At 42.9% G+C, this 24,240-nt stretch overlaps 1 protein-coding gene across 3 annotated transcripts in view; it reads right to left on the bottom strand.

Annotated features, from left to right (window-relative positions):
* The window catches only part of MARF1 (meiosis regulator and mRNA stability factor 1), a 47,044-nt gene that overhangs the window by 22,084 nt on the left and 720 nt on the right, over positions 1-24,240 (bottom strand). For 2 of the 3 annotated variants that reach the window (XM_084818612.1, XM_084818613.1), the window contains exons 2-16: positions 22,042-22,243; positions 20,089-20,772; positions 18,481-18,655; positions 17,133-17,359; positions 16,306-16,423; positions 12,809-12,981; positions 10,580-11,014; positions 9,262-9,428; positions 9,023-9,181; positions 8,037-8,226; positions 6,963-7,141; positions 5,903-5,983; positions 5,489-5,725; positions 4,819-4,938; positions 396-571 (exon numbers count right to left, since the gene is read on the bottom strand). In XM_084818612.1, coding sequence (XP_084674738.1) covers positions 396-571; positions 4,819-4,938; positions 5,489-5,725; positions 5,903-5,983; positions 6,963-7,141; positions 8,037-8,226; positions 9,023-9,181; positions 9,262-9,428; positions 10,580-11,014; positions 12,809-12,981; positions 16,306-16,423; positions 17,133-17,359; positions 18,481-18,655; positions 20,089-20,772; positions 22,042-22,185 — 3,265 coding nt within the window. In that variant the 5' untranslated portion in view covers positions 22,186-22,243. The remainder of the gene's footprint in view (positions 1-395; positions 572-4,818; positions 4,939-5,488; positions 5,726-5,902; positions 5,984-6,962; positions 7,142-8,036; positions 8,227-9,022; positions 9,182-9,261; positions 9,429-10,579; positions 11,015-12,808; positions 12,982-16,305; positions 16,424-17,132; positions 17,360-18,480; positions 18,656-20,088; positions 20,773-22,041; positions 22,244-24,240) is intronic. The other variant, XM_084818614.1, reaches the window with a different exon arrangement.

The following is a 24,240-nucleotide window of genomic DNA, read 5'->3' as shown; positions in this document are numbered from 1 at the left end:
AGGCTTGGAAAGTTCATCGAGCTAAGAGAGAAAGTATTTTTCTTATCTTCCTTTCACTCTCCCCCCTTTCTCTCTGGGTCTAGGGTTTCTTCCTCCCCTCCCAGTGCCACTTCTGTCTGTGTGCATTCTGGGAGAGAGATTGGGGTGGTGAGTTTGCTGCTGGAGAGAGAGAGAAAGCGCACAACTGCCACGGCAGCCATTTTGTGACAGAGCCCACAACAGTGTCTCAAAATTCCAAATGTGCCCATGAGCCAAAAAAGGTTGGAGAACCCTGTCCTAGGGATTAAAAAAAAAAAAATCACACAAAGGATTATAATGGTTTGCATGTTACAAACATCAGGAGCAACTATCCAATGAAGAAATAAATGATTTTTAAAGAAGAATGAAACACATACCTGCAGTGGGAGGTGGTGGCTTGTTATGTATCCATTTTACAACTTTAATGCCATTTTGGGCAGTAGAAATGTTAACACCAGGAACACAAGTGATGAGGTGCTCCAGAGGAACACCTCCCTGGCCTTCTTGCACTACTTCTAGATTGCTAAATTCTGAAGCATAGCAGTCACCAAAGCTGTAGAAGACAAACCAAAATAGAAAAGTGTTCAGCCAATGCTTATAGGACTACTTCACAGACTACTTGTTTATAATCAAGCCCTTGGGAAGTCTTGTAGCAAAACAGAGGCAGAAAAATGGCAACCCACTCCAGTATTCTTGCCAAGAAAACCCCATGGAACGTATCACAAGGCTAAAAGAGATGACGCCGGAAGATGAGCCCCTCAGGTCGGAAGGTGTCCAATATGCTACTGGGGAAGAGCAGAGGGTATTTCCAAGTAGCGCCAGAAAGAGTGAAGCGGCTGGGCCAAACCCGAAAGGACACTCAGCTGTGGATGTGTCTGGTGGTGAAAAGAAAATCCGATGCTGTAAAGAACAATATTGTTTAGGAACCTGGAATGTCAGATCAGTGAATCAAGGTAAGCTGGAGGTGGTCAAACATGAGATGGCAAGATTGAACATCGACATCTTGGGAATCAGCAAACTAAAATGGACAGGCATGGGCGAATTTAATTCAGGTGACCATCATATCTACTATTGTGGGCAAGAATCCCTTAGAAGAAATGGAGTAGCGCTCATAGTCAACAAAAGGGTGGGAAAAGCAGTACTGGGGTACAATCTTAAAAAAGATAGAATGATCTCAGTACGAATCCAAGGCAAACCATTCAACATCACAGTAATTCAAGTCTATGCCCCAACCACTGAGGCCGAAGAAGCTGAGGTTGATCGGTTCTATGAAGACCTACAACACCTTCTAGAACTAACACCAAAAAAAGATGTCCTCTTCATCATAGGGGATTGGAATGCTAAAGTAGGAAGTCAAGAAATCACCGGGATAACAGGCAGGCATGGCCTTGGTGTACAAAATGAAGCAGGACAAAAGCTAATAGAGTTTTGCCAAGAGAACATGCTGATCATAGCAAACACTCTTTTCCAACAGCACAAGAGGCGACTCTACACATGGACGTCACCAGATGGTCAATATCGAAATCAGATTGATTATGTCCTTTGCAGCCAAAGATGGAGAAGCTCCATACAGTCAGTAAAAACTAGACCTGGAGCTGACTGTGGCTCAGATCATGAGCTGCTTCTTGCAAAATTTCGGCTTAAATTGAAGCATGTAGGGAAAACCACTAAACCGTTCAGGTATGACCTAAATCATATCCCTGATGAATATACAGTGGAGGTGAGGAATAGATTTCAGGGATTAGACCTGATAGACAGAGTGCCTGAGGAACTATGGACGGAGGTCCGTAACATTGTTCAGGAGGCAGCAACGAAATCCATCCCAAAGAAAAAGAAATGCAAGAAAGCAAAGTGGCTGTCTGAGGAGGCTTTACAAGTAGCTGAGGAAAGAAGGGAAGTGAAAAGCAAGGGAGAAAGGGGAAGATATACCCAACTGAATGCAGAGTTCCAGAGAATAGCAAGGAGAGACAAGAAGGCCTTCTTAAATGAACAATGCAAAGAAATCGAGGAAAACAACAGAATGGGAAAGACTAGAGATCTCTTCAAGAAAATTGGAGATCTCAAGGGAACGTTTTGTGCAAAGACGGGCATGATAAAGGACAAAGAAGGCAGGGACCTAACAGAAGCAGATGAGATTAAGAAGAGGTGGAAGGAATACACAGAAGAACTATACAGGAAAGATCTGAATGTCCCTGATAGCCATGATAGTGCGGTCACTGAACTTGAGCCGGACATCCTCGAGAGTGAAGTCAAGTGGGCCTTAGGAAGCATTAGTAACAACAAAGCTAGCGGAGATGACAGTATTCCAGCCGAGCTATTTAAAATCCTAAAAGATGATGCTGTTAAAGTGCTGCATTCAATATGCCAACAAATCTGGAACACTCAACAGTGGCCACAAGACTGGAAAAGGTCAGTTTACATTCCAATTCCAAAGAAGGGCAACGCCAAATAGTGTTCAAACTACTGCACAATTGCGCTCATTTCACATGCCAGCAAGGTGATGCTCAAAATCCTACAAGCTAGGCTTCAGCAGTATGCGAACCGAGAACTACCGGAAGTACAAGCTGGGTTTAGAAGAGGCAGAGGAACTAGAGATCAAATCGCCAACATTCGCTGCATCATGGAGAAAGCGAGAGAATTCCAGAAAAACGTCTATTTCTGCTTCATTGACTATGCTAAAGCCTTTGATTGTGTGGATCACAACAAACTGTGGCAAATTCTTAAAGTGATGGGAGTACCAGACCACCTTACCTGTCTCCTGAGAAACCTGTACGAGGGTCAAGAAGCAACAGTAAGAACCAGACATGGAACAACCGATTGGTTCAAAATTGGGAAAGGAGTACGACAAGGCTGCATATTGTCACCCTGCTTATTTAACTTATATGCAGAGTACATCATGAGAAATGCCGGGTTGGATGAATCAGAGGTCGGAATTAAGATTGCTGGGAGAATTATGAACAACCTCCGATATGCAGACGATACCATCCTAATGGCAGAAAGCGAAGAGGATCTCAAGAGCCTCTTGTTGAGGGTGAAAGAGGAGAGTGCAAAAGCTGGTTTGAAACTCAACGTTAAAAAAACTAAGATCATGGCATCTGGCCCCATCACTTCCTGGCATATAGAAGGGGAAGAAATGGAAGCAGTGACAGATTTTACTTTCTTGGGCTCCAAGATCACCGCAGACGGTGACTGTAGCCATGAAATTAAAAGACGCTTGCTCCTTGGGAGGAAAGCTATGGCCAACCTAGACAGCATAGTAAGAAGCAGAGACATCACCTTGCTGACAAAGGTCCGTCTAATCAAAGCTATGGTTTTCCCAGTAGTAATGTATGGCTGTGAGAGCTGGACTATAAGGAAGGCTGAGCGCCGAAGAATTGATGCTTTCGAACTGTGGTGCTGGAGAAGACTCTTACGAGTCCCCTGGACTGCAAGGAGGTCAAGTCAGTCCATCCTAAAGGAAATCAACCCTGACTGCTCATTGGAAGGAAAGATACTGAAGCTGAAGCTCAAATATTTTGGCCACCTAATGCGAAGAGAAAACTCTCTGGAAAAGACCCTGATGCTGGGTAAGACTGAAGGCAACAGGAGAAGGGGACGGCAGAGGATGAGATGGCTAGATAGCATCACCGATGCAATGAATATGAACTTGAGCACGCTCCGGGAGAGAGCGCAGGACAGGAAGGCCTGGCGTGCTATGGTCCATGGGGTCACGAAGAGTCGGACACGACTGAACGACTGAACAACAACAACAAATACGTTCCAATTGTTGTGTATACTTCTGCGTTTAAGATCAGCCTGTCTTATTACAATCTAAAGTTGTCCTGCTGTTGGCATAACTAGTCAGGATCAACTATCCAATGAAGAAACAAATAATTTTGGCATGACCAGCAGCTGACTTTGGGTCAGTGAAAACCAGATATTTGATAGCAATTTAGAGTCAGACATGGATCTACAAAAGCCTAGGGCAATTTTGCAACAGTTAACACACTGCAGTATGCATTGTATGACGTATGGACCAAAAGACAGTTGCTACACATTTTATGATCCATGCTGCACAACTTGATAAACCCAACTCATGTGATTTTGCAGTATTGTGGGTTTTGCAATATTGAACACACACGCTGCATGATGTCAGGGTGGACACTGAGCCCATAGAATCCCAGAGTAGTTCTGATTCTGAGGAAGAGGAGTCACTCCTGGGAGGGGAGCGTGCTCCTCTTTCCCAGGGCCAACAGCTGACGGAGATTCCTCCCACCAGCATTCCTAGCTTAGATAGCAGTCCAGGGAGTGATAGAGTGCGGGAAGCAGACTTGCTGGACGTGCGACGCCGACGCAGAGAGCGGTGCCAAATGGAGGGCGCGGAAAGGAGGCGTAGTGCCCGGTTGGCGCGCAAACAACGGCTGTGCCCAGAGGATCCAAGGGAAAAGGGGAGGGACTCTCCCTAGTCCTTAAGTTCAGGGGTCTGCCAGTAATTCTCCTTCAAACAGGGACCAACTGTTCCAACTTAGGGCATAGGTACTCTGCTGCTCATATCTAGTTGCTAACAGTAGAGTTGTTAAGTTGTAAGAGAGGAATAAAGCTTTGAAAAGAACCCCTTTGTCTGTGTCTGGACTTGGCTACTGGATTAGACTGAGAGAGGCCTCCAAGGAGCCCTTGACACATGGTTACATAGAAGTTGAGCGTCGAAATTCAATACACACACTCAGGTCCTAAAAAATGATGCTCTCGGGGGTTGTGTGAGAAATAATTTCACCCAGATCCTTACTGCATGGGAGAGCAAGGGCAACAGAACCATCTCACCTGAGTAACGGCACCGTCCCTTCATGGGTCTGCAATAAGCTATGAACTTGCGGTGCAAAGGTCTTCAGAGACAAAACCACAAAAGGAACTTTATAGGAGTCAGGATCAAAGTCATGTTCACTAGAGTAACAAGAACAATCGTTAACTTATACTGGGATGAGTAAACAAAGCATTATGTCCAGCATGGCCCATAACTTGGCAAGCTGGAAAAGCCAGCGTTTTTAATTTACTACTATTGAAGTAAATAGTCTTACGGATGTTTGCGGTAAGTGCGGTATCACTGTAGTATGAATGCTAAGCAGATTAATGGGGCTTCTCTCCTAGCATGTATAAACCCAGGAGACTGTATTTCATCTGCATGGGCGTGAGCCATCTTTCGCACCCATGAAAGCAGCACAAGGGCTGCAGCTCTGAGGCAGAGAACATGCTTTTCATGTGAAAGGTCTCGGGCATCTCTAGGTAGGGTTGGGAAAGACCCATGTCTGAAGCCCTGGAGAACATCTGTAGACAACGTTGAGCTAGACAGACCAATGGTCTCACTCAGCATAAGGCAGCTCCCTAAGATCCTACTCAGATCTAGAAGCTAATTGGAAACAGAAGTTGCTTTCAACTTTATTTAGGTTCAACTTTAATTCCAGAGTAAGATGGAAGAATCTGAAACAAAGCTTACCTGAAGTCTTTATTTATGCAGTGCTGTTTGCAAATAGGTTCATGATATTCCAGTTCTTCAAATATGATAGGGCTACAATTAGCAGAAGAACCATCATGCGACTGTGAAGATCCCAAAGGACTTTGTCTAGCTTGACTACTAGGTAAGAGACATACAAGTCGTCCATTGCCTTGATCACGGATTGCTACAATATCGGTTAATTTATATAAGTCTGATACATTTAACTTGTGTCCAAATCTAAAAATAAATAATGAAATGAAGATTTTAGTAACGTGGGAAGGTAGGGGGACGATAAGCCATTCCCTATTCATGCAAAGAATATTCATTTCAAAACTACTAGTAGTCACAAAGGATTACATTATAAACATACAGGATTTCTTAAAACTAAATTTAGTGCGCAAGTTTCAAACCTACTTTTTCTCATAGATCTCTGTGAACTTGAAAAGAGGCAGACAACAAGCTGGAGCATCTTGAAGAATAGACATTGCTTCTGAACTGCAAATGGAAAAGTTGTGGTGTTAGAACAGGCACAGTGGATCATGCTATTCTTATCCATGTCCTTCTGGATTTACCCTAGATTCACTAGAATTCTCTAGAAAGCAAGAGCATTGACATAGCACAGGGGAGGCATTTAACTCTTCATGAGAACCAATACCTCAACTTAGAGAGGTAGAACGGAGCTCATGAGTTAAGTACAACTAACACCAGAAGTTGAAATGTTACCTAACGCTCTCAAGGATTCATGCATCCTCACCTGCAGTGACAAATACCGTTTGATATATGACCTAAGATGACCTTAAGGGGTCACTCGTTCCTACCTCAATGGCTGAGGTAGGAATCTCCACCTAAACTAACAGAACGGAGTTGTCAAAGTAGCTGCTCTTGTGCTTGTCCATCCGAAGTATTTATGGTTATAGACAGCATGGGGGGGACGCATAGGATAGTTTGGATTCCTGGATCTGAGGTTGGAGATAGTGGTCCAACTTCGGACCCAGGAGTCCAAGCTCCCTGTTCCTCTCTCTCACAGCCAGCATGGAGTGAACTGTGATGGCGACCTCAGAGAGGAGGGAAAGGTGATGGTTCTGTGGGCAGGAAGGGGACTGGAGAAGCAGGGATATGAGCTGTCCCCAGACTCCTTCTCCCTCTGCAGAGCCCCAGCTAGATGGGCAAAAATGCCCGTCTAGCAAAAACGCAGATCAGGAGAAGTGCGGAGGAGAAGCCTGCCTCCGCTCTCCTCCCGCTCTGCACAGCATGCCCTTCAGCCTCCAAGTTTGAAGGCTGAGGGGCATCTGGATAAGACTGTGCCCTTAGTAATTCTATCTGAAGACTGGTAAAGCTCCTCTCAGTATTATTCTCTATGCTAAAAAATAACTTGGGATCTCGTCTGAAAATGACCCAGTTTTCTAAGAACCCTCCATCCATAGTCTGCATGAAATCACTATAGAAGGTAATTTAGATTTTTTTTTTTTTTTACCTAACTAATGCCAGAGACTTATTGGTGGCTCCTGTAGCTAGTGAGACCTGGATCCTCTTGCCGCCAATTTTGCACCTGTGAAGGTTGCTGACAGCACTGATCGCTTCTTGTAGATTCTCCATTTGAATGATACCCTTCAGCTGATAATCAGTATGAGGACTGAGTTCTACCATCTTTACCTGAAATAAGAGATAAAAGTTAACAATAATCACAGATCAGAAACTTGGAGCTTATCATCACCCTCAAGACGCCCCCAAAGGACCTTAAGTATTTAATGCCCAATATGTATTTACAAGTTGACTAAAATAGCAACAATAAAAAACCTAGCCACTGCAAGTTCAGGCTTATAGGCATTTAATACTTTGTAAGAGTAACGATTTGAGCATGTTATGCACATTTTGCTTCTGACTCTGCAAGAGGCACTGGAACAAGGCACTTCTTTGACCTTGCATTTAAGACTTTTAGGGCAAAATCCTAAATAGATAGGCAGCCACCTCTGACTCGGAGGTGACCGCCTATCCAAAGCAAGGCAGGAGAGGCATGGGGGGATCATTCCCTCCGTGCCTCTCCTGCCTTGCTATTTTTCGCTAGACAGCCGTTTTCAGCTGTCTAGCTGCGTGGGCCCAACTGTATGAGAGGAAGCTGCCGTACGACACATTGGATGCGTTATATGTGCAGCTCTGCTCTCCCTGCCCCCAGGCCCGCCCTCTTTCAGTTGCTCCATGCTCCTCTTGCGAGTGCGGAGGATGGGGCTTCTCTACGCTGCCTCCAAGGCAGCGCAGATTAGACGGGCAGTCGGTTTCCTGGGAACCACCCTTGGAGCACGGGCTCTGAGGTCGGTTCCCGGAAAACAGCATATCCTATGACCCGCTAGACAGTGTCTAACGTGCCACAGGATTGCTCTCTTATTCGTTTTGTATGCATGGCTATTACAGTGGAAATATTACATGCACAATCTATTTTCCGCTCCTGAGCTGCGATTACACAGCAACTGCCTAAGCTAAGCATGTACACATTCATTTGTGTGACCCCAAGAACTGAAACAGCTTGGGTACAATAATTGTTATGGTTTACCTTCCCGTGCCTAGAGAATGTTTCTTGCAGGGTTTGTTGCAGCTCTTTTCTGGATAATCTGTAGTCTATATTGCTAATCTGAACGTCCACTCCATTTGCAAAAGGGTCTGGACGGTCTGTATTACCAGTATGATTTATGACATTGAAGGTTAGTGGAGAAGATCTATTTGAAACATTTGGAGACACACTCCTGATGAAATAGGAAGGAGAAAAGAGAATTCTAGCATCATTCATTGCACTGTACAATACACACAAGACAGAGAAATCCCTTTAGGCGTTTACAGATTTGTAAGCAAAAGCATTTTCCCCCTCAAGAGACTGGAGAAGGTTTTCCTTCATAGGAAGTAATGTCTCAGACATAATCATCTAACAGGCTTATTTCATGCCAAATGGATTGGGGCTGCAGATTTTGGTTTGCGATGCACAGATTAAACCAAGAGGCGACAAATTCACACCACACCCCTTCCCTGCCCCTTGGAACACACACCCACATCAAGCAACCACCCCTCAAAGCCTTGCATCAATGCCACATTTTTTACTTTGGGGAAAAAGACAAGGGTCTCTCTTCCCTCTTGCCTTCTCGTTCCTTTTTCCTTGTGTGTCATGTCTTAAGGTTGTAAGCCTACACGCAGGGGCTGCCTTGTTTAATTGATTATATGAAACCTGCTCTGGGAGTTTTCTTGTCCAAGAAGCAGCAAACAAATACTTCAAATAAAGAAATAAAAGTGAAACACTAACCTAATGCTGACAGGTACAGAGAAAGGAAGACACCATCAAATACCATCTCAACTTCCCAAGCACCTCCAGCCTGACTCAGGGCATACTAGGGGCAAAAGCTTCCCTGCTGACTTCAACACTAGGGTCAGATTCATACCTGCACAAACATCCACATGGCATGTTCAGAGCCATTGCTGACACCGGAGATCAGAATTTCTACACGCTCGCCAGAGTACTTACAGAACGTTGGGTTGCAAATAGCTGCTTACCTCGATGACCAACAACTCTGAGATAGTAGAATAGGACTGAGCTGTCTTGATGCTGTGAGCATGCTGAAAGCGGATGGGTAGCTAACTTGGAATATGTCATCCTTCTCTTTTCTCTCTACTGGGGAGTTGTTGATGCTTCTTGCTGCAAACAAATCTTTCCTGCGTAAAGGAGAATGGCATTCTTTAGTTTGTTATTTTGATTCATGCTTTGACAAAATTCAGTCTTGCTCCTGACATACTTTTGATTGTTTTTATGAATGGATTCTCCTGTTCCTGTTTTTTTTGTTGCTGGGGGTACACAACTTGCTGCATTGGAATCATTTTGTAATGAAGCAACATCCTCTCTTAGCTGGTCTTGGCGGTTCTCAGAGGCTCTCGCGGTCTTTGGCTCCATATGACACAATTCCTTGAAGGAAGGAAAAAAAATGCAAGACAACAAGCAAGGGAGGATTTAGGAAATTGATTCTAATTGCGGTAGCTTAAAGGCAACCAGCAGTTTATAGTTTAGAGATGTTAAGAATAAATACAAATCAAATGCAACAACAGCAATGCTGGCATTTAAACATTCTAGACCTAATTTTTTTTTTTATAAAGTCAAAGGTTACTGGGGGAGAGAGGACATTCAGTAAGTCCCAAAGACAGCAAGAACTGTAGTTTTAAGATTTATATGCACTTTAAGACTTTTTAGAAAATGATTTTGAGTATTTGGCTCTAAAGAATTTTCATTTTATAGAATTCGCATAAAATATTCCAGTTTCATTTTCTAAAAGGCTAAAAACGCACACATGAGGATGTTACATTTCACCAATTGAAAACCAGAATTAAAAAAAGGTTTACCCTCAAAAACGATCAATGTAGAGTAGCAGGAACAGGTCGGTGACAAAGCAAAGCAGATCTCCTCTCCCACTGTCTGGCAATAATAAAAGTAACTGGCAAATAATATGTCAGATGGATCAATGCACATTTTGTACTTTCAGATCCACTCACAATTCGTTTAGACCAGCCTTCCCCAACTTGGTGCCCTCCAGATGTTTTAGACTACAATCCCCAGCATTTCTGACCCATTGATCATGCTGGCTGGGAATGATGGGAGCTCAAGTCCACAATATCTGGAAGGCACCAGGCTGGGTAAGGCTGGTTTAGACGACTGAGGTCAACTAGTTAAGGAATATTTATTGCCAGCAGCAAAAGTGATAGTTTACTATGGAAAGCAAAAGGCAAACGCCTCCTACACATTTGTGCTTAGTAGAAGTTTGATATGCAGCAGAAAGGAGCCCAGCTTCTGACATCACATAAGCCACTGACTATGCCCCCTTGATGTGCAAACTTTCAGTGTGAAAATCTGCAAAGGGATGTTGATGGACATTCAGCTGAGTGCAAATTGGTGCTGCTTTGTAGAGGTCGAGGGGGAACAGCCAGTGCTATGTGCAAAACTGGGGCCAGTAATGTTAGCTTGGCTGGCTGGGGAATGCTGGGAGCTGTAAGACTTTCTTCTGTCTAAACATGCATATGATTGCACCCTAAGCTTTTAAAAGGTGGAAATTGTGAAGGTGGTACCTGTAAGCTCTTAACACTCGTGTTCTTTGGAGTTGACCCATGTGCTTGAGGGCCTTTCCCTGCAACTGCTTTGGTGGTGGAAGTTTGATCGTTTGACTCTCTGTTCACAAGGCATAGCTTTATGTTCTTGTTCACTTTTTTGGGAGACTTAACTTTTTCTGCTCCGGCAGAGCTCGCATTCTTGGCTTCAGCAAGTTCTTTGTTTTTGGGGGTAAAAGACACAATAATCCTATTTCCGAAGACATCTTCGTTCTCCATTCGCTTCTGAGCGCGTTCAGCACTCTCTTGATTTAAGAAGCGGAGGATTGCACTGCTGCCAGAAATAGTCAGTACTTTCCCACCGCAGTTGTCTGACAAACGCCGGAGTCTGTAGCAGACACTTTTGCTGTCTCGGTTCGTTGGCAGGTTGTAAACATATAACAGGGTATGGCATGCCTAAATTAGAAAAAAAAAAAAAAAGGTTGAGCTGGCTTCTCGAAAAGCCAGGACACAGAACCATAGCTGAAGATTTTGACAAGAATGTTGTATTATACATTAACACAACCCACAGTTTTAGGGACTAGTTGTGTTCAAGAAAACTTCGAAACCTGCCTTAGGACTCCTTAGTTTAAACTTTTAGCAGACACTTCTCACGCATTTGCAAGCCAGGGCCAGCATCCTTGGGCAGTCCCATGCCCCCCTTCCACCACTGCAGTTACCCATACTCCCTCAGAAGTATCCATATGAGATGTCCATACACTGAGACAGTGTGGGCAATGACAATGGTGGCTCTCTTGGATACCACTCCCATATCCATCTTCCCCCTCCTACTGTCCGCTTCCATTTACCAATCCATGTCCGGGCCCAATTCAAAGGGCTGGTATGAACATTTAAAGCCCTAAACACCTTGGGTCCAGGTTACCCGAAGGATCGTCTCCTCCCATATGTACCTGCCCAGACCCTAAGATCATCTTCAGTGGTCCTTCTCCAGGAGCCCCTGCCAAAGGAAGTGAGGCGGGTGGCTACCAGGAAGACGGCCTTTTCTGCTGTGGCACCCCAGTTGTGGAATAAGCTCCCTAGAGAGGTTCGCCTGCCACCTAAGTTGTACTCTTTCCAGAACCAGGTGAAGATCTTTTTATTCTCCCAGGAATTTTAACATTCTAATCTTTTAGCTCTGCTGTTTTAAATTTGTTACTGAAGACGGTGCGAGGGAGACAGGAGGAGGCAAAGGGAACATCAGGGCCTGCTCCAGTTGGACTACCCCTCCTTTGGGAGATGAGAGTGGGGAGCAGAGCCATCCCACTAGCCCTGCTGACAGTCTATGTAATTTTTTTCCTCTTCCCTCCCCATCGCCTTTTCCTTGTGAGTTGTGTCTTTTTTAGGCTGTAAGCCTGGGGGGCAGGGACTATCTTCTTCGTTCACTGATTATAAGATGCTCCGGGAGCCTTTTTTTTTTTTGCTGAGGGGTGGGATAAAAATACTATAAATAAATAAATAAATATTTTAAATCTCTGCATTGCTGCTAGGTTTTACGCTGGTTGTACTTTTATACTGTAGTGTTAATGCTTTTATATTTTATATTGTTTTTATGCTGTCTGTGTGGTTTTAATTTTTGCAGACTGCCCAGAGAGCTTTGGCTATTGGGTGGTATAGAAATGTAATAAAATAAATAGTAAATAATCTGTTAGCCCATCTGCCTGCCCCTACACTACAGTACAGCATATGATGGGGAAGGAAGTACTGGATTCATAGCACTTCATCCACTGCAGTGGTGGTGGTGGGCAATGGTGAAGGCCCATCCAGCCTTGGAACATGTTGCAAGCTTCCCCTATAACCAAGAGGACTGTACACTATTCGAGAAAAGCTGCAACTCTCAAATTCTGCACCAGGCTGTGCACTTTGCAGTTACTCAAGGCATCTAAGTCCGGCACTCGTTTTGACAATGACAATCAGTATGCTTGCTTCCAGAGTAAAGCCAGTGTATGAAATCAATTCTAAAATGAAAGGATTTGGAACATGGGAGGTCCTAGCTGGGAAACAGCTGTGCTATCATTGCAAGAAGAAACAAAAAAATCTAGCTTTTTAATCTAAACTAAACACTGGGGCAGATAAGTGGTTAAAGATGCCTCTGTCAAGCTCAGTTGCAGTGTACAGGTGGTTAGCTAGGCTTAGAAATGCGTCATCTTGGCTGAATGGAAGCCAGAGCTCCTCTAGTCTATTCACCTAAAAACCACAGAGGAAATGACTTACTGTTTTTTTCAGTGGTAATCTTGGAGGCAAATCTGAAATAAATTCTTCAAATCTGATGAGCTCGTGAGCATGATGTAAGAGCGCTTCAGAAGCTTGGTTTTTGTGCACCAGGATTATGTGGAAACCATGGCGGTGTCTCAAGTCACTAAGTTCTAGTGCAAAGTTTACATCCGCTGAAAACAAAAGCCCAACATCGACAGAAGTCATCGGTTTAACAAGATGGTTTCAACAAGCTCACATTTATGATGGCTGTTTTCTTCGCAAGGATCATCAGAACAATATTAGCTAACATCAAGATATACTGCAATGCTTACTGGTTACCACTAGTCATTGCGTTGCTTTTTAAAAATTCCTTACAAGGAATTTCATGTCAAGAACCGAGTCATGCACATGCATACCCACACACCCTCCCATTGCGCAGAGAGGCCTGGTTGTACAGAAGAATCAAAGCTGAAAAATTAGAAATTCTCATTTTGACTCAGGTATGGTGATCTTGCTGAATTCCCACTGACAGAAGGAAAATATAATCTTGATTTTGCAGCTTCAGTGTCTTAACTTTTTTCTCTTCTTTTCCTTTTAAAAACATATCTGCAAACAGGCAATTTATCTCACTCTTCAATTGGCTCTCTTCCTTCCACTTTGGAAGATGGGAGAGAAGAAGAGGTGTGGGGAACGGTGCCAGAAAGGGACGAGATGGGAAAAGGGAGCTGGGTGTACGTGAGTCAGCCTCAGCTGACTATCTGAAAAGTGTACTTTTAATTAGAAGAACTGTATAAGCACGCTTGGAGACTAATACTAATAAATTCACAACACTTCTCTTCTCCCTTAACATGAACAGGAAAGTTAACAGCTAACAGCTCAGTGGCAAAACATATGCTTTGCATGCAGAAGGTAACCTAGATGCTCCTATTAAAGCAGGGGTGCTGAACCTCAGGCCCACAAGCCAATCTGGCCTTCTGGAGGTCCTTCTATGGCCACACCCCTTCCCTTTGCCCCACCCCTTTCCTCTGACCACTGATCATTAGGTGGCTTCCCAGCTTTTGAACAGTGTTTTCCTTGTTCTCAAGGGCTGAAATACCTCTCCTAAGGCTTAGTTACTGGCAGTGAGAGCTTTAAGGTACAATACATTGGCATTTTGGCCCCACCCTTTTTGCCTTCATCCCTGCTCAACACTAGAATACGGCCGAGAGCTTCTCCAAAACTGAATTCATCCCTTGGGCTGAAAGAGGTTCAGTACCCCTGAGTTAAGGGATCTTGGGTAGCAGGGCTGAGAAAAAACTTCTGCCTGAGTCTTGGAGAACCAGTCCCAGTCAAAGTAGACAACACTGGGTTAGATAAGCTTTTATAGCCCTTCGTTTTCAATCCATGTTGACCGCTTATTTGGATGGGAAGTACAATGGGATTCCTTTGGCTCAGCGGACCTGCATTTGTGGCTCTGGGGAAGTTGAGGATATAGTACATTATCTTCTTTATTGCCCCTTGTATGAGGAACCTAGGATCTGCTTTTGGGAGGACCTCCTGAAAATCAGAGCTGGCAGGTCTCTTGTGGAACTCATTTGTGATCTACTGGCAGAGTATAACACGTTTATTACAATGAGGGTAGCATCTTTTGCAGTAGCAGCAGCAGCAGCTCAAAATATCTGCTGTAACTTTTTAATAACAGCTGTGAATTGCCAAGGAGATCATTTACTATAACATAAAGCTGCATGAGCTTGTCCAGTTTGTTTGGTATATTTCTGTTATATAACACTGTTTTTTATTCTCAGTGCCAGTTTCTAACGAACTTATTTGTTTTAAAGTTTGTATGGTTATTTTGTTTTATTGTGGCCTGATCTCAGCATTTTTACTTTCTTATTTTCTATTTTTTTGGTATAGCCTCCCCTTCTGTTTTTAGGTATTCATTATTTGATGTTTTCGCTTTGGGTTTTTGTGCTATGGACAAATAACAATAAAATACAATATGATTCGCTACAAGGCAGTTTCGCATGTTCAACCAGTTGCAGGCTACAATAGGAGGCAGCAGTTTATAATGTTCAATCCTGCCTGCTAATTATGCCACCTCATTTAGAGCCCCAGTCCCCAAATACTAAACATGTGACATGCAGGTTGTAGTTAATTGCTTAATCCAAAGGAAACAAAGGACCAGTTACTTCACATGTATAGATGTTGGAGAAATCTGCAATGGAATCAGTTTGGATTTCCATGAATCTGACCTGTGGATTCTACAACAAATTGGCTTTTCCCAAGTTGCATGGATTCTGCGGACTTGTGGACTGTTTAAAAAACTTCCTGGAATTCTATGCAAATTTACTCATAGAAAAATGCATAAAATTAAAAAACCAGCCCAAAATGTGCATTTCCCCCATAGGCTAAAGAAATGAAAATGAGTGGGGTGGTGGGGGTGTTTGCGCAATTTTGCAAATGCAAATTTGCTCAAGTTCAGGAAATTGGAAAAAGTCTTCAGTCACTGGCTGAGCAGGGAATGCTTCAGAGTGCATAAAGTGATCTTGTCTGATCTCGGAAGCTAAGCAGGGTCAGCCCTGGTTAGTACTTGGATGGGAGACTGCCTGGGAATCAGGCTTCCTGCACGGAGCAGAGGGTTGGACTCGATGGTCTTGTAGGCCCCTTCCAACCCTATGATTCTATGATACAGCTGTGATATATCTAAGCAAGAGGGAAAGGCTGTTAGTCTGCATTACTACCTAGGTGCAGCAGGTGGCAAAGAGGAAAAGGTAACCGAGGCTACAGAGGGTTAACGTGAGCTCCCAGGTCTCTGAATTTTCATCATGGTTCAGTTGTGTTCAGTTTTGCTTTCCCAGCCTTCTCCCATCTGACATACGTCCCCGCTGAGAAGACTAGAAACAAAAGTCTCTTAGTAAGATGCTACTCAAAGCCTCTGTATGTCAGAGCCCCAGAGGGACACAAGAACTAGTTTTAGAGAAATCCAGTGTGCACAGGCATACTGTAAAGAGGCGTTCTAAATGCAATACCACCCACCACCAGCAAAATATAAGAAAGGCAGCCAATGTTACAGACAGGTGTTATTCAATCTGTGTATTTCCAAACCTAGAAGCTTAGAGAGACAACTCCAGTGGAAAGGAATTTCAACAGAGCATTCATGCCTCCCAACAAGCAGCATGACTTTTGATATCACTCCATACTGGATTCAAAATCAACTATTTGATTTTGTTTGGTCTGTACAGACCTACCCAGGTCAACGCAACCAGCCACTGTGTGGCTCAAAAAACCCTAAACACAAAATAAACACTATTTAAAGCTATGATCATTTAAGTCCAAAAGAAAAAAACACACACTGTCCAGCTGATTAGGTATCAATTTTAAGCAGACCTGGTCTGAAACACCCAGGTACTGTGATTGGCATAGTTTTGAAGTTTCCATATTCAGGGATTTGAATGAAGCTGAATCAGACTGATTCTTAAATCTGGGCATAAAAAAATCCAAAAGCTTTTTTTTTTTAAAGCACCGTTTACACATACTTGATACGAGGACCACCGTGGCCGGTGCAGCATGCGTGTCAGCAAACCTCCTAAGACTCTGTCTGAGTTTGTCATCTGCTGCGTTCTTTGCTGTGGCATTAATGTGTGCAACTGTCACCTGAAGAAATAAAAGGAGACATTCCAACTAAGGCCAACACAGCAGGACTTGATGCACAGTGGATAACTTGCTCATAAATGCAGCATAATAAACAGCGGTATGATGCGGCTGGAAAAAAATCGGCATTAATAGAACCACAGCCTCCACGTCATGAGAAACAATGGTTTCATTTTATTTTATGCTAGCCAGACCTTGTCTAGGGTACTGAGCCCAGTGGTGGCCATAGCTCTTTAAGGACATAGGCAAATCGCTACAGGTTCAGAGGAAGGCAATGAAAATGGTTGCGTGTATGGAAAAGAAGTCATATACGGAAAGGTTGAAGGAACTGGGTATGTGTGACATGAAGACTGAGGGGAAATGTTACATCATTCTTAAAATAGCTGATAACTTGTCACATACAAACAGGGCAAATACTGCTCTCTGATGCACTTGGGGGGGAGGACTAGGCTTAACCTACAGGAAGGTAGATTTCAGTTGAACATTAGGAGAAACTTCCAGATCGAAAACAGAACCGGTTTGCTGGGGGTGGGCTCTCTCTCACTGAAGGGTCTTCAAGCAGAGGCTGTGGAACCTACATCAAGCAGAGGAATAGACTCAATGGCCTACATGGCCCACCAGCTCTATGATTCTATGAATTCTTCTACAGCACAGATCAAAATCTGAGCTGGAGAGAGACTTGGGGGAAGTAGCTGAACCCTGAAGAACTTACCTGGCAGTTGTTCAGTTCTTCAATAACTTCTTTGTTCTCCTTACTAATGTCACACACACAAATGAACTCTGCCTCTCTGTGGCCTTTAAAAAACTTCTCACGAATTCGCTGTACCACTGCCACAGCTGAACGGCCAGAAGGAACGGAACAGTTTTCAATATCCCAAAAAACTCCAATTGGAGGCAGGTTTTCTAGCACTTGGCCTGTTATAGCAACTTCTGGAGATCCTTTAATCGGAAAAAATAAAATGGTCAACCAATTCCAAATGCTACGATTAAACTCACTGCAGTTTCAAAAGCTCGAACAAACTCCTTATTTCAGTAAGTAGAACTAGAGGAAAAAAATAGGCCAATGAGGTTGCTGCTATTCCCAAACCAGAAGAGATTTACTAGAACTGAGACCAAATACAGGTTTTAACCAAGGTCTGGCACTCACGTTATGCAATGGCAAATCCAGATTTGCCATGGAATATACCAGCCTTCCTCAACCTGCCCTCCAGATGTTCTGGGCTACAACTTCCAGCATTCCTGAACATTGGCCATGCTGAGAGTTGAAGTTCAAAACATCTTGTGGGTTTGGGGAACGCTGGAATATATGCTAACAGGACAATCAAGATAGCTTTTCACCGAACAGCTATATTCTTCATCATTCTCTAAGAACCGAAGAGGCCTGCTGCATCAGACCAAAGACCGATCTAGGCTAGCATCCTGTTTCTCAAAGCGGCTAACCAGATGTCGCTGGGAAGCTCACCAGCAGGACATGGGGACAATGGCCTTCTCCTGCTGCTGTTCCCCAGCAACTGGTATGAAGGTGGCATACAGTAATTGGCTGGGATCAGACAACACAATAATCCACACAAGGGTTGAGTGAAGGTTGTTGCTGAACCATGGGTTGTTGTTGAACCCAACCATGATAACAATGGTTTGCTAACCACAAACAACCTACAGCTCACAACTCATGGGTTCTCTTTGTGGGTTGTTTGTGGTTAAACCATGGTTTGTTAGTGCAGCTCGGTTCAGCCAACACGATAACCCCGATTTCAAGAGCAACCCACACTCAACCTCTAAGTGTGGGTTATCATGCTGTCTGAACCCAGTCACTGTGACTAGTAGCCATTGATAGCCTTTATTTGAATCTAGTTAATCCCAAGCATTGAGACTGGGCAGGGATTTGAACCTAAATCTATTTGGTCACAGCCCAACACTCAATCCCCTTATGCAACACTCGTTCTCTTCTAAGAAATGTAGTTATTGTACCTTCAGACAGAAATACAACATTTAACAGATTATGGGGAATGTTAAAACTGTCATCATTTTAAAAGCTTATCCATGAAGGCAATGCAATTTACCGTATTTCTGTGGCAACTGGCCAAAGCTGCTTGCCAGCAGTAAACTCTTCTCTTTCCTTGCTCCTTTGGTACCGCAGCCATTACATACTGGGAGCGAGACAGGTGCAGCTTGAGCATTTGGAGGAGGAATATTTGGCCATATTTTAGCTGCATCAACCAAACTCTCTCTGGATGGCTGTTGGGAAAACATACAACATCGCTTAGTGCACAGTACTAGTCGTATTAAAAGACAGAGATGCTATTGAACAAACTACTTTCCATGTGGATTATGACAGCTGCTGTGGTTTGCATAGGCTATTCAGTTTGAGCTCCTGCATTTCTTTATTCTTGCGTTGGCAACTTGTAAAATAAAATGGGGCTGCCCACTTCGAAGGGGTAAAAGAAATGGTGGAATCAAGCTTCTCTATTCTGCTTTTGTACTAGCCTGCTGGCAAGCCTAGCTTCCCTCCACCTTCCCTACTTGTGAGAAGAGTACAGCACAGAGGACTCTGGTGTGCACAAAGGCGTAATAATGTAATGGCTTTACTGGATGCAGACCAAGGTTCATTTAGTTCATTCTCCATCGCTGACAGGCCAGAGCAGAGAGGAAAGGGCTGTAAGACTGTACTACATTAACCAAAGGGAATAAGCCCAATGGTGCTGTAAACAGAACTCTATTTTAAAAAATAACCCTTTGTTTTAATGGATGTCTTTAATGCCCACATTGCAAACTGCAAGTAGCTGATCCCTACCATTTGTTCTACAGTAGTGGGCCCGGGGATGAAAAGAAACAACATATTGCAAGCCTTCCCTTTCTTAAGTGTTTGGTTGTTCAGGCTCCCAAGAAGCTGATGCTGAAGAATTGTCTTTTGCTGCCATCCATTCAGTGGTACAGTAATGAAAAGTGTTTAATGCAAGCACCTGAAAAGTTATTCTCAACCGACAAATCTGATGTATTTCTTCAGCCTTCAAGGGTGCAATCCTACACACATTTAGACAGAAAATATATTCCTACATGTCCCAGCATTCCCCAACCAGACCTTTTTTCTGTCTAAACATACACAGAGTTGCACCCTATAATTCACTGCAGTCAAACAACCTGACTAAACAGCTTTATTTTCAAGCTACTGTTAGCATCTGCTTGATGGCCCAAGCAACAATTTACCCAGAGTAAAACACAGAAATACCTTTGCTTCAATGATGTTTGATGGAAAAAACAAATTAAATCCCTTACTTTAAGAAAAACACACAAATCCAAGTAATCACTTTGCATCTGGAAATTCTGGTTACTTCTTGTATTAAAATTAAAAACTGATATGGTTTCAGGTATGTCAAGGCTGCAAAAGAAGTTTCTTCTTCTAGAGCAGTTAGTAGAGAGGTACTGCTCCTCCAAGAACTGCAGAACATGACAAAGAGACTCAGAGAATGAGTTTTACATTTCAAAGAAATGGACCACTGTCTTCACAAACCATCCAACCTGAATTCAAAGGGGGTTAAGCTAATGCTGGCCCTGAGATTATTATCAAGTTACAAGATTAAAACTACAAATCATCAAACTTTGTTTCTAGCAAATATCCAATTGAAGGTTCCACAATACACAGGACATTATAAATACATGGCAATACAAACCTTGCTTAAACACTCAGTGCAGTAGTGAGAGCCCTTTAAACAAACGGAAGGTGCTACTTTTAGGTGCAGCGCGTTGGTGCAAACACAAGACGTTCGCTCCGATTGTGCGATGTGTTCCTCCAAAAGCCCCGTAGCCCCGCTTCTGAATTCAGAACAGGAAAAATAACCCGACGTTGTACAGCTCTGATGGGTGGGAAACGGATGGAGTTTGTGCACGTTACCATGACACGACTGGAAGTGGAGTTTCCCACAGCAGGGGAAGTGTGGACAGGAAGAGACACTGTTATCAAGGCACACTCCAGACAAGTCACTGGCAACACCTGCCACGCCGCTTCGAGCTGGAACGTTCTTGAGTGAGGATGCAGACCGATAAGCAAAACCCGACCCTATTTGACAAGTGATTGTCCCAGTGCCTTGTGAGTCTAATACTGTGCCAGGGTGAATCAAGCTACCACCACCACTGCGGGCGCCGCCACCAAAATGCAGTTGAGGAGCACGAGTGGAAGAGTCAGAACCATGAGTGCAACAGCTTACTTTAGAACCAGATGAAAGTTGTATTTGCTTTTGCTGAAGAGAGTGAACATCGGGAAGGGGGAGAGCTGCAAATGGTTTCAAAGCAGCATGATGAGGGGATAGAACATCCTTCAACTCCACCGCAGCTTTCTTATTCTCCATGGACTCGTTCTGAGAGGGAAAGAGCAATTACAACAAAGATCAGTGCCACATAAGACTAAATGCATCATCAAGCTACAGCTCTGACAGACAAACTTGAAGGATGCAAAGCAAGTTTCTCATATAAGCAAATACATTTAACTGGGTTGCATTATCAAGTATCCACAAAGCCAAATCTGGCAATACAGCAAGTTGAGCCCCTTGCATATATTTATTTTGCATACTTTCTCAACTCAGGTTCTCAACCTTTTGGGATTTTTTTTTTTAAACAAGGAACGGGACAGAGGAGAATGGAAATTGAGTGACATTGGCCAGCAGCACCAACAGTAGATGTGCAGAAGTGAGGTAAGATCTATGTAGTGTTATACTGGCTTCCTCCAGGACCTCATCTAGCCTGAGCCTTCACCAGACATGCCTCACAAGTATCCAAGTTCTCTTAACATGAATACCCTTTCTGGAATTTGGCACCAGGTGAGAGAAAAGTTTCTTTGGCAAACAAGATGTACAACAGAAATAGGTTTAGAATAAGATAATAGACCACAAGTAAACATAGGCAAGAGTAATATAAACTGTGTCTCCACACCACAGAAGGATGTTTCAGGGGTCAGTGAATATATTTTCGTTTACAATTGTGATTGGCAGCCAGTTACCAACATGAAGAAAACTCTCTCTCATATCAAGAGAGTAATAAAAGTTGTACCAACTTATACCAATTCTATTGCATTCCCAATTTTTAGGTTCACCTAACTTGGAGCCAAAGATCTTATCACATTTATCGATCACGTCTTTCAATCTCCGTGTGTCAGCTTTATGGCTCATCAAGAAAGTGGTAGAGTTGCTTGGCGTGTTAATCTTTTTAAAGTTGGTGGAATAAGGGTATTGCACAAACATGGAGGAAAAATTAAGCAGGCTGAAGTCAAGATCCTGAAATTCTGTGCAAGCAGGATTATATCAGAGATGGAAAGAAATTAATATATGAAGATGCCGCTTCACTGGACTACGGAACAACTACAGGGACAGAGACTGCTGAAACTACTGATTAGAGTTGGCAGTGAATCAGACATGAGAAGTCACAGCTATACCTATACAAAGAATAAAAAGTACAATGTGGGGATCTTCATGCAGCAGTTTCTGGGATAGAAGGAAGCTTCTCTGGAGGAGAATACTAAACAACTTCAGATACATTACTCTTCCCCTTTTAAATGACACAAATAGGACCACTTATCACCCTAAATAGGTCATATTAGCAATATGCTTAGAAAGTACATGCACAAATCCTACCGTTTTTGCACTGAGAGGACAAGTCTGTTCAGTAGCTGAAAAGCAATTAGAGAATTTCCAGAGCCATGGTTTAGCATCATTATCTTGTCGCTGAAGCCATCCAAGCGATCTAGTACAGACATCCTCTGTTATGCTTCCTTCCATTATACAACCATGCAGAGGTCAACATTCTTATACCTTCCCTTTCTTTCATTCTTTCTACCTGTGAAATATGTGCACATTTTAAGCACAAAATAAGTCTAAGCATGATTAATAATGATTAATTAAGACAGGAACAGGCACATTAACCTTCAGTTGCAAAAAGTAAGGCTTGAATATGGAACTGAATCTCTGCCCTTGTGCAAGGTTTTGTTCTGTTTGTTAAAGTAACATGCACAAAGTCTATCTTCTCCTGTAACTTAATGCAGATGTCCAAAAGTAGAAATTGAAGCAGTTCAGAACTATGGGAATATTGCTCAGACTAAGAATACCACCTGCAAATATTTGCTTAATAGATATTCTATTAAATAAAGAAATAACCTTCTCTGCTTGTAAAGTAACAGATAAATGAGGGAAATCCTCCATTGTTATCTCAGAATACACTGTAAACGAGCAAACATTATTTTTTTCTTAAAGATGGAGTCAGTGATATTACACAATGTGTCATCAGGTGTACAGCAAATTAGCAATAAAACTAAACACAAAAATTCAGGCTTCTTGGCTTCTGGTGATTTGCAGCAGTTCCGTCTTAGCACGATGCCTTTATTAAAAAATAATTTGGTTAAGGTTCTGTAAATTAGCTCTATTTGCTACTCATTCATGTTTGCTGCAGGCTACAACCTCTCCCTAACATTATTCACCCTGAATGTTCCTTTGCTTATAGCTTAACCTTTTATTTTTAGAAATGCAGCCCTTGCATGAAGCAACAAAATAAAAGCTACTTTTATAAGCATATTTAGGTATCTCTGTTAGAAAACCTATGCTTACAACAGAATTTAAACATAGCTTTTTCAACATTACTACTTATTTCCTTGATCTATAATCCATATCCTATTAGTGTTCTTCTGCAGGTGCCCAGTAATGTTTCAGACGTTCCACAGGCTATCACAGACCCAAACATCACTAATATAACCAAACCACTTATTTTTCAGGACTCTGTCTCTACTTCACAAGAAAGACTGGGGGGAAGGGAAGATGTATATTAAAGGCATTGTTAATATACGCTAATACTATTAAACTAATTTAAAACTATCAACTGCCTCGAGAGCACCAGCAGAAAGGCCGCTTACAAGTTTCTTTGTTAAAGAAAGGAGAAAGGACCCCCTACACAGGGTCTTTACTTTGGGCTCTAGGATCTTCTGGAATAAAGCAGAGTAGACCCCTATATGCTGGGGGAGTGAGAAGAGAGAGGAAGAAGGCCATAAGGGCTACAAGATGATCAGCAGGAAGGAGAAGGCTACCTGACGGGAGGGGTTCCGATGGGGTAATGAGGAACCTAATGGAAGCAATAAGGAGGGGACCATAGGTCAAAAAGGTGGCTACTAGGCAACTACAAGGGAATTGGGGGGGCACTACTGGGGGTGTTAATTGGGGAATATGTTTTTATTTGCCTTCTGACCCTCAGTGTTCGTGTGACTTGCTTTCTTAGTTATTTGGTCTGCTATATATAGCTGCTCAGACTGGCTCACAACCAAACATTACAATCAATAATCAATCACAACAACATACATTATATATACAAATAAGTATACGTCACACAAACACACACTTACTGTTATTAACTATTGTTCTTTATAATTAATAATTATTAAATAATAATTAATTAACTCAACAGCTGGAAAAAAAGACAATAGGTATTTTAAATTTTGACATAATATATATTTTAAAATTTAGAAACAGGTAAGAAATAAACCGAGTATCAATACCGCGTACTGTATATTTTGTTTCTGCTGCCTTCACTGTGTTTTTCATTGCTTTTAGAGACCGTATTGGTTTTTATTATGTCTTTTATTATCGTAAGCTGCCTTGGGAGGGCTTCTGCCCTGAAAGGCAGCCAAGAAAAAAATGTAAATAAATAAATAACAGGGGACAAGGAGAGGGGAAGGCAGAAGGGGGGGTGGAGAGCTATCCCTCCACACCCCCTCAGGCAAGCGTCAAACTAGGGAAAACTCTTCAACAAACACGTCCTCTTCATAGTAACCCCTCCATGAGACACACCAC

This window comes from Heloderma suspectum, chromosome 12, assembly GCF_057233095.1.
Source record: "Heloderma suspectum isolate Gila_16-S chromosome 12, 16-S_ref, whole genome shotgun sequence".
In the NCBI taxonomy this organism is placed as follows: Eukaryota; Metazoa; Chordata; class Lepidosauria; order Squamata; family Helodermatidae; genus Heloderma; species Heloderma suspectum.
This window is presented reverse-complemented; position numbering and strand designations above follow the sequence as displayed.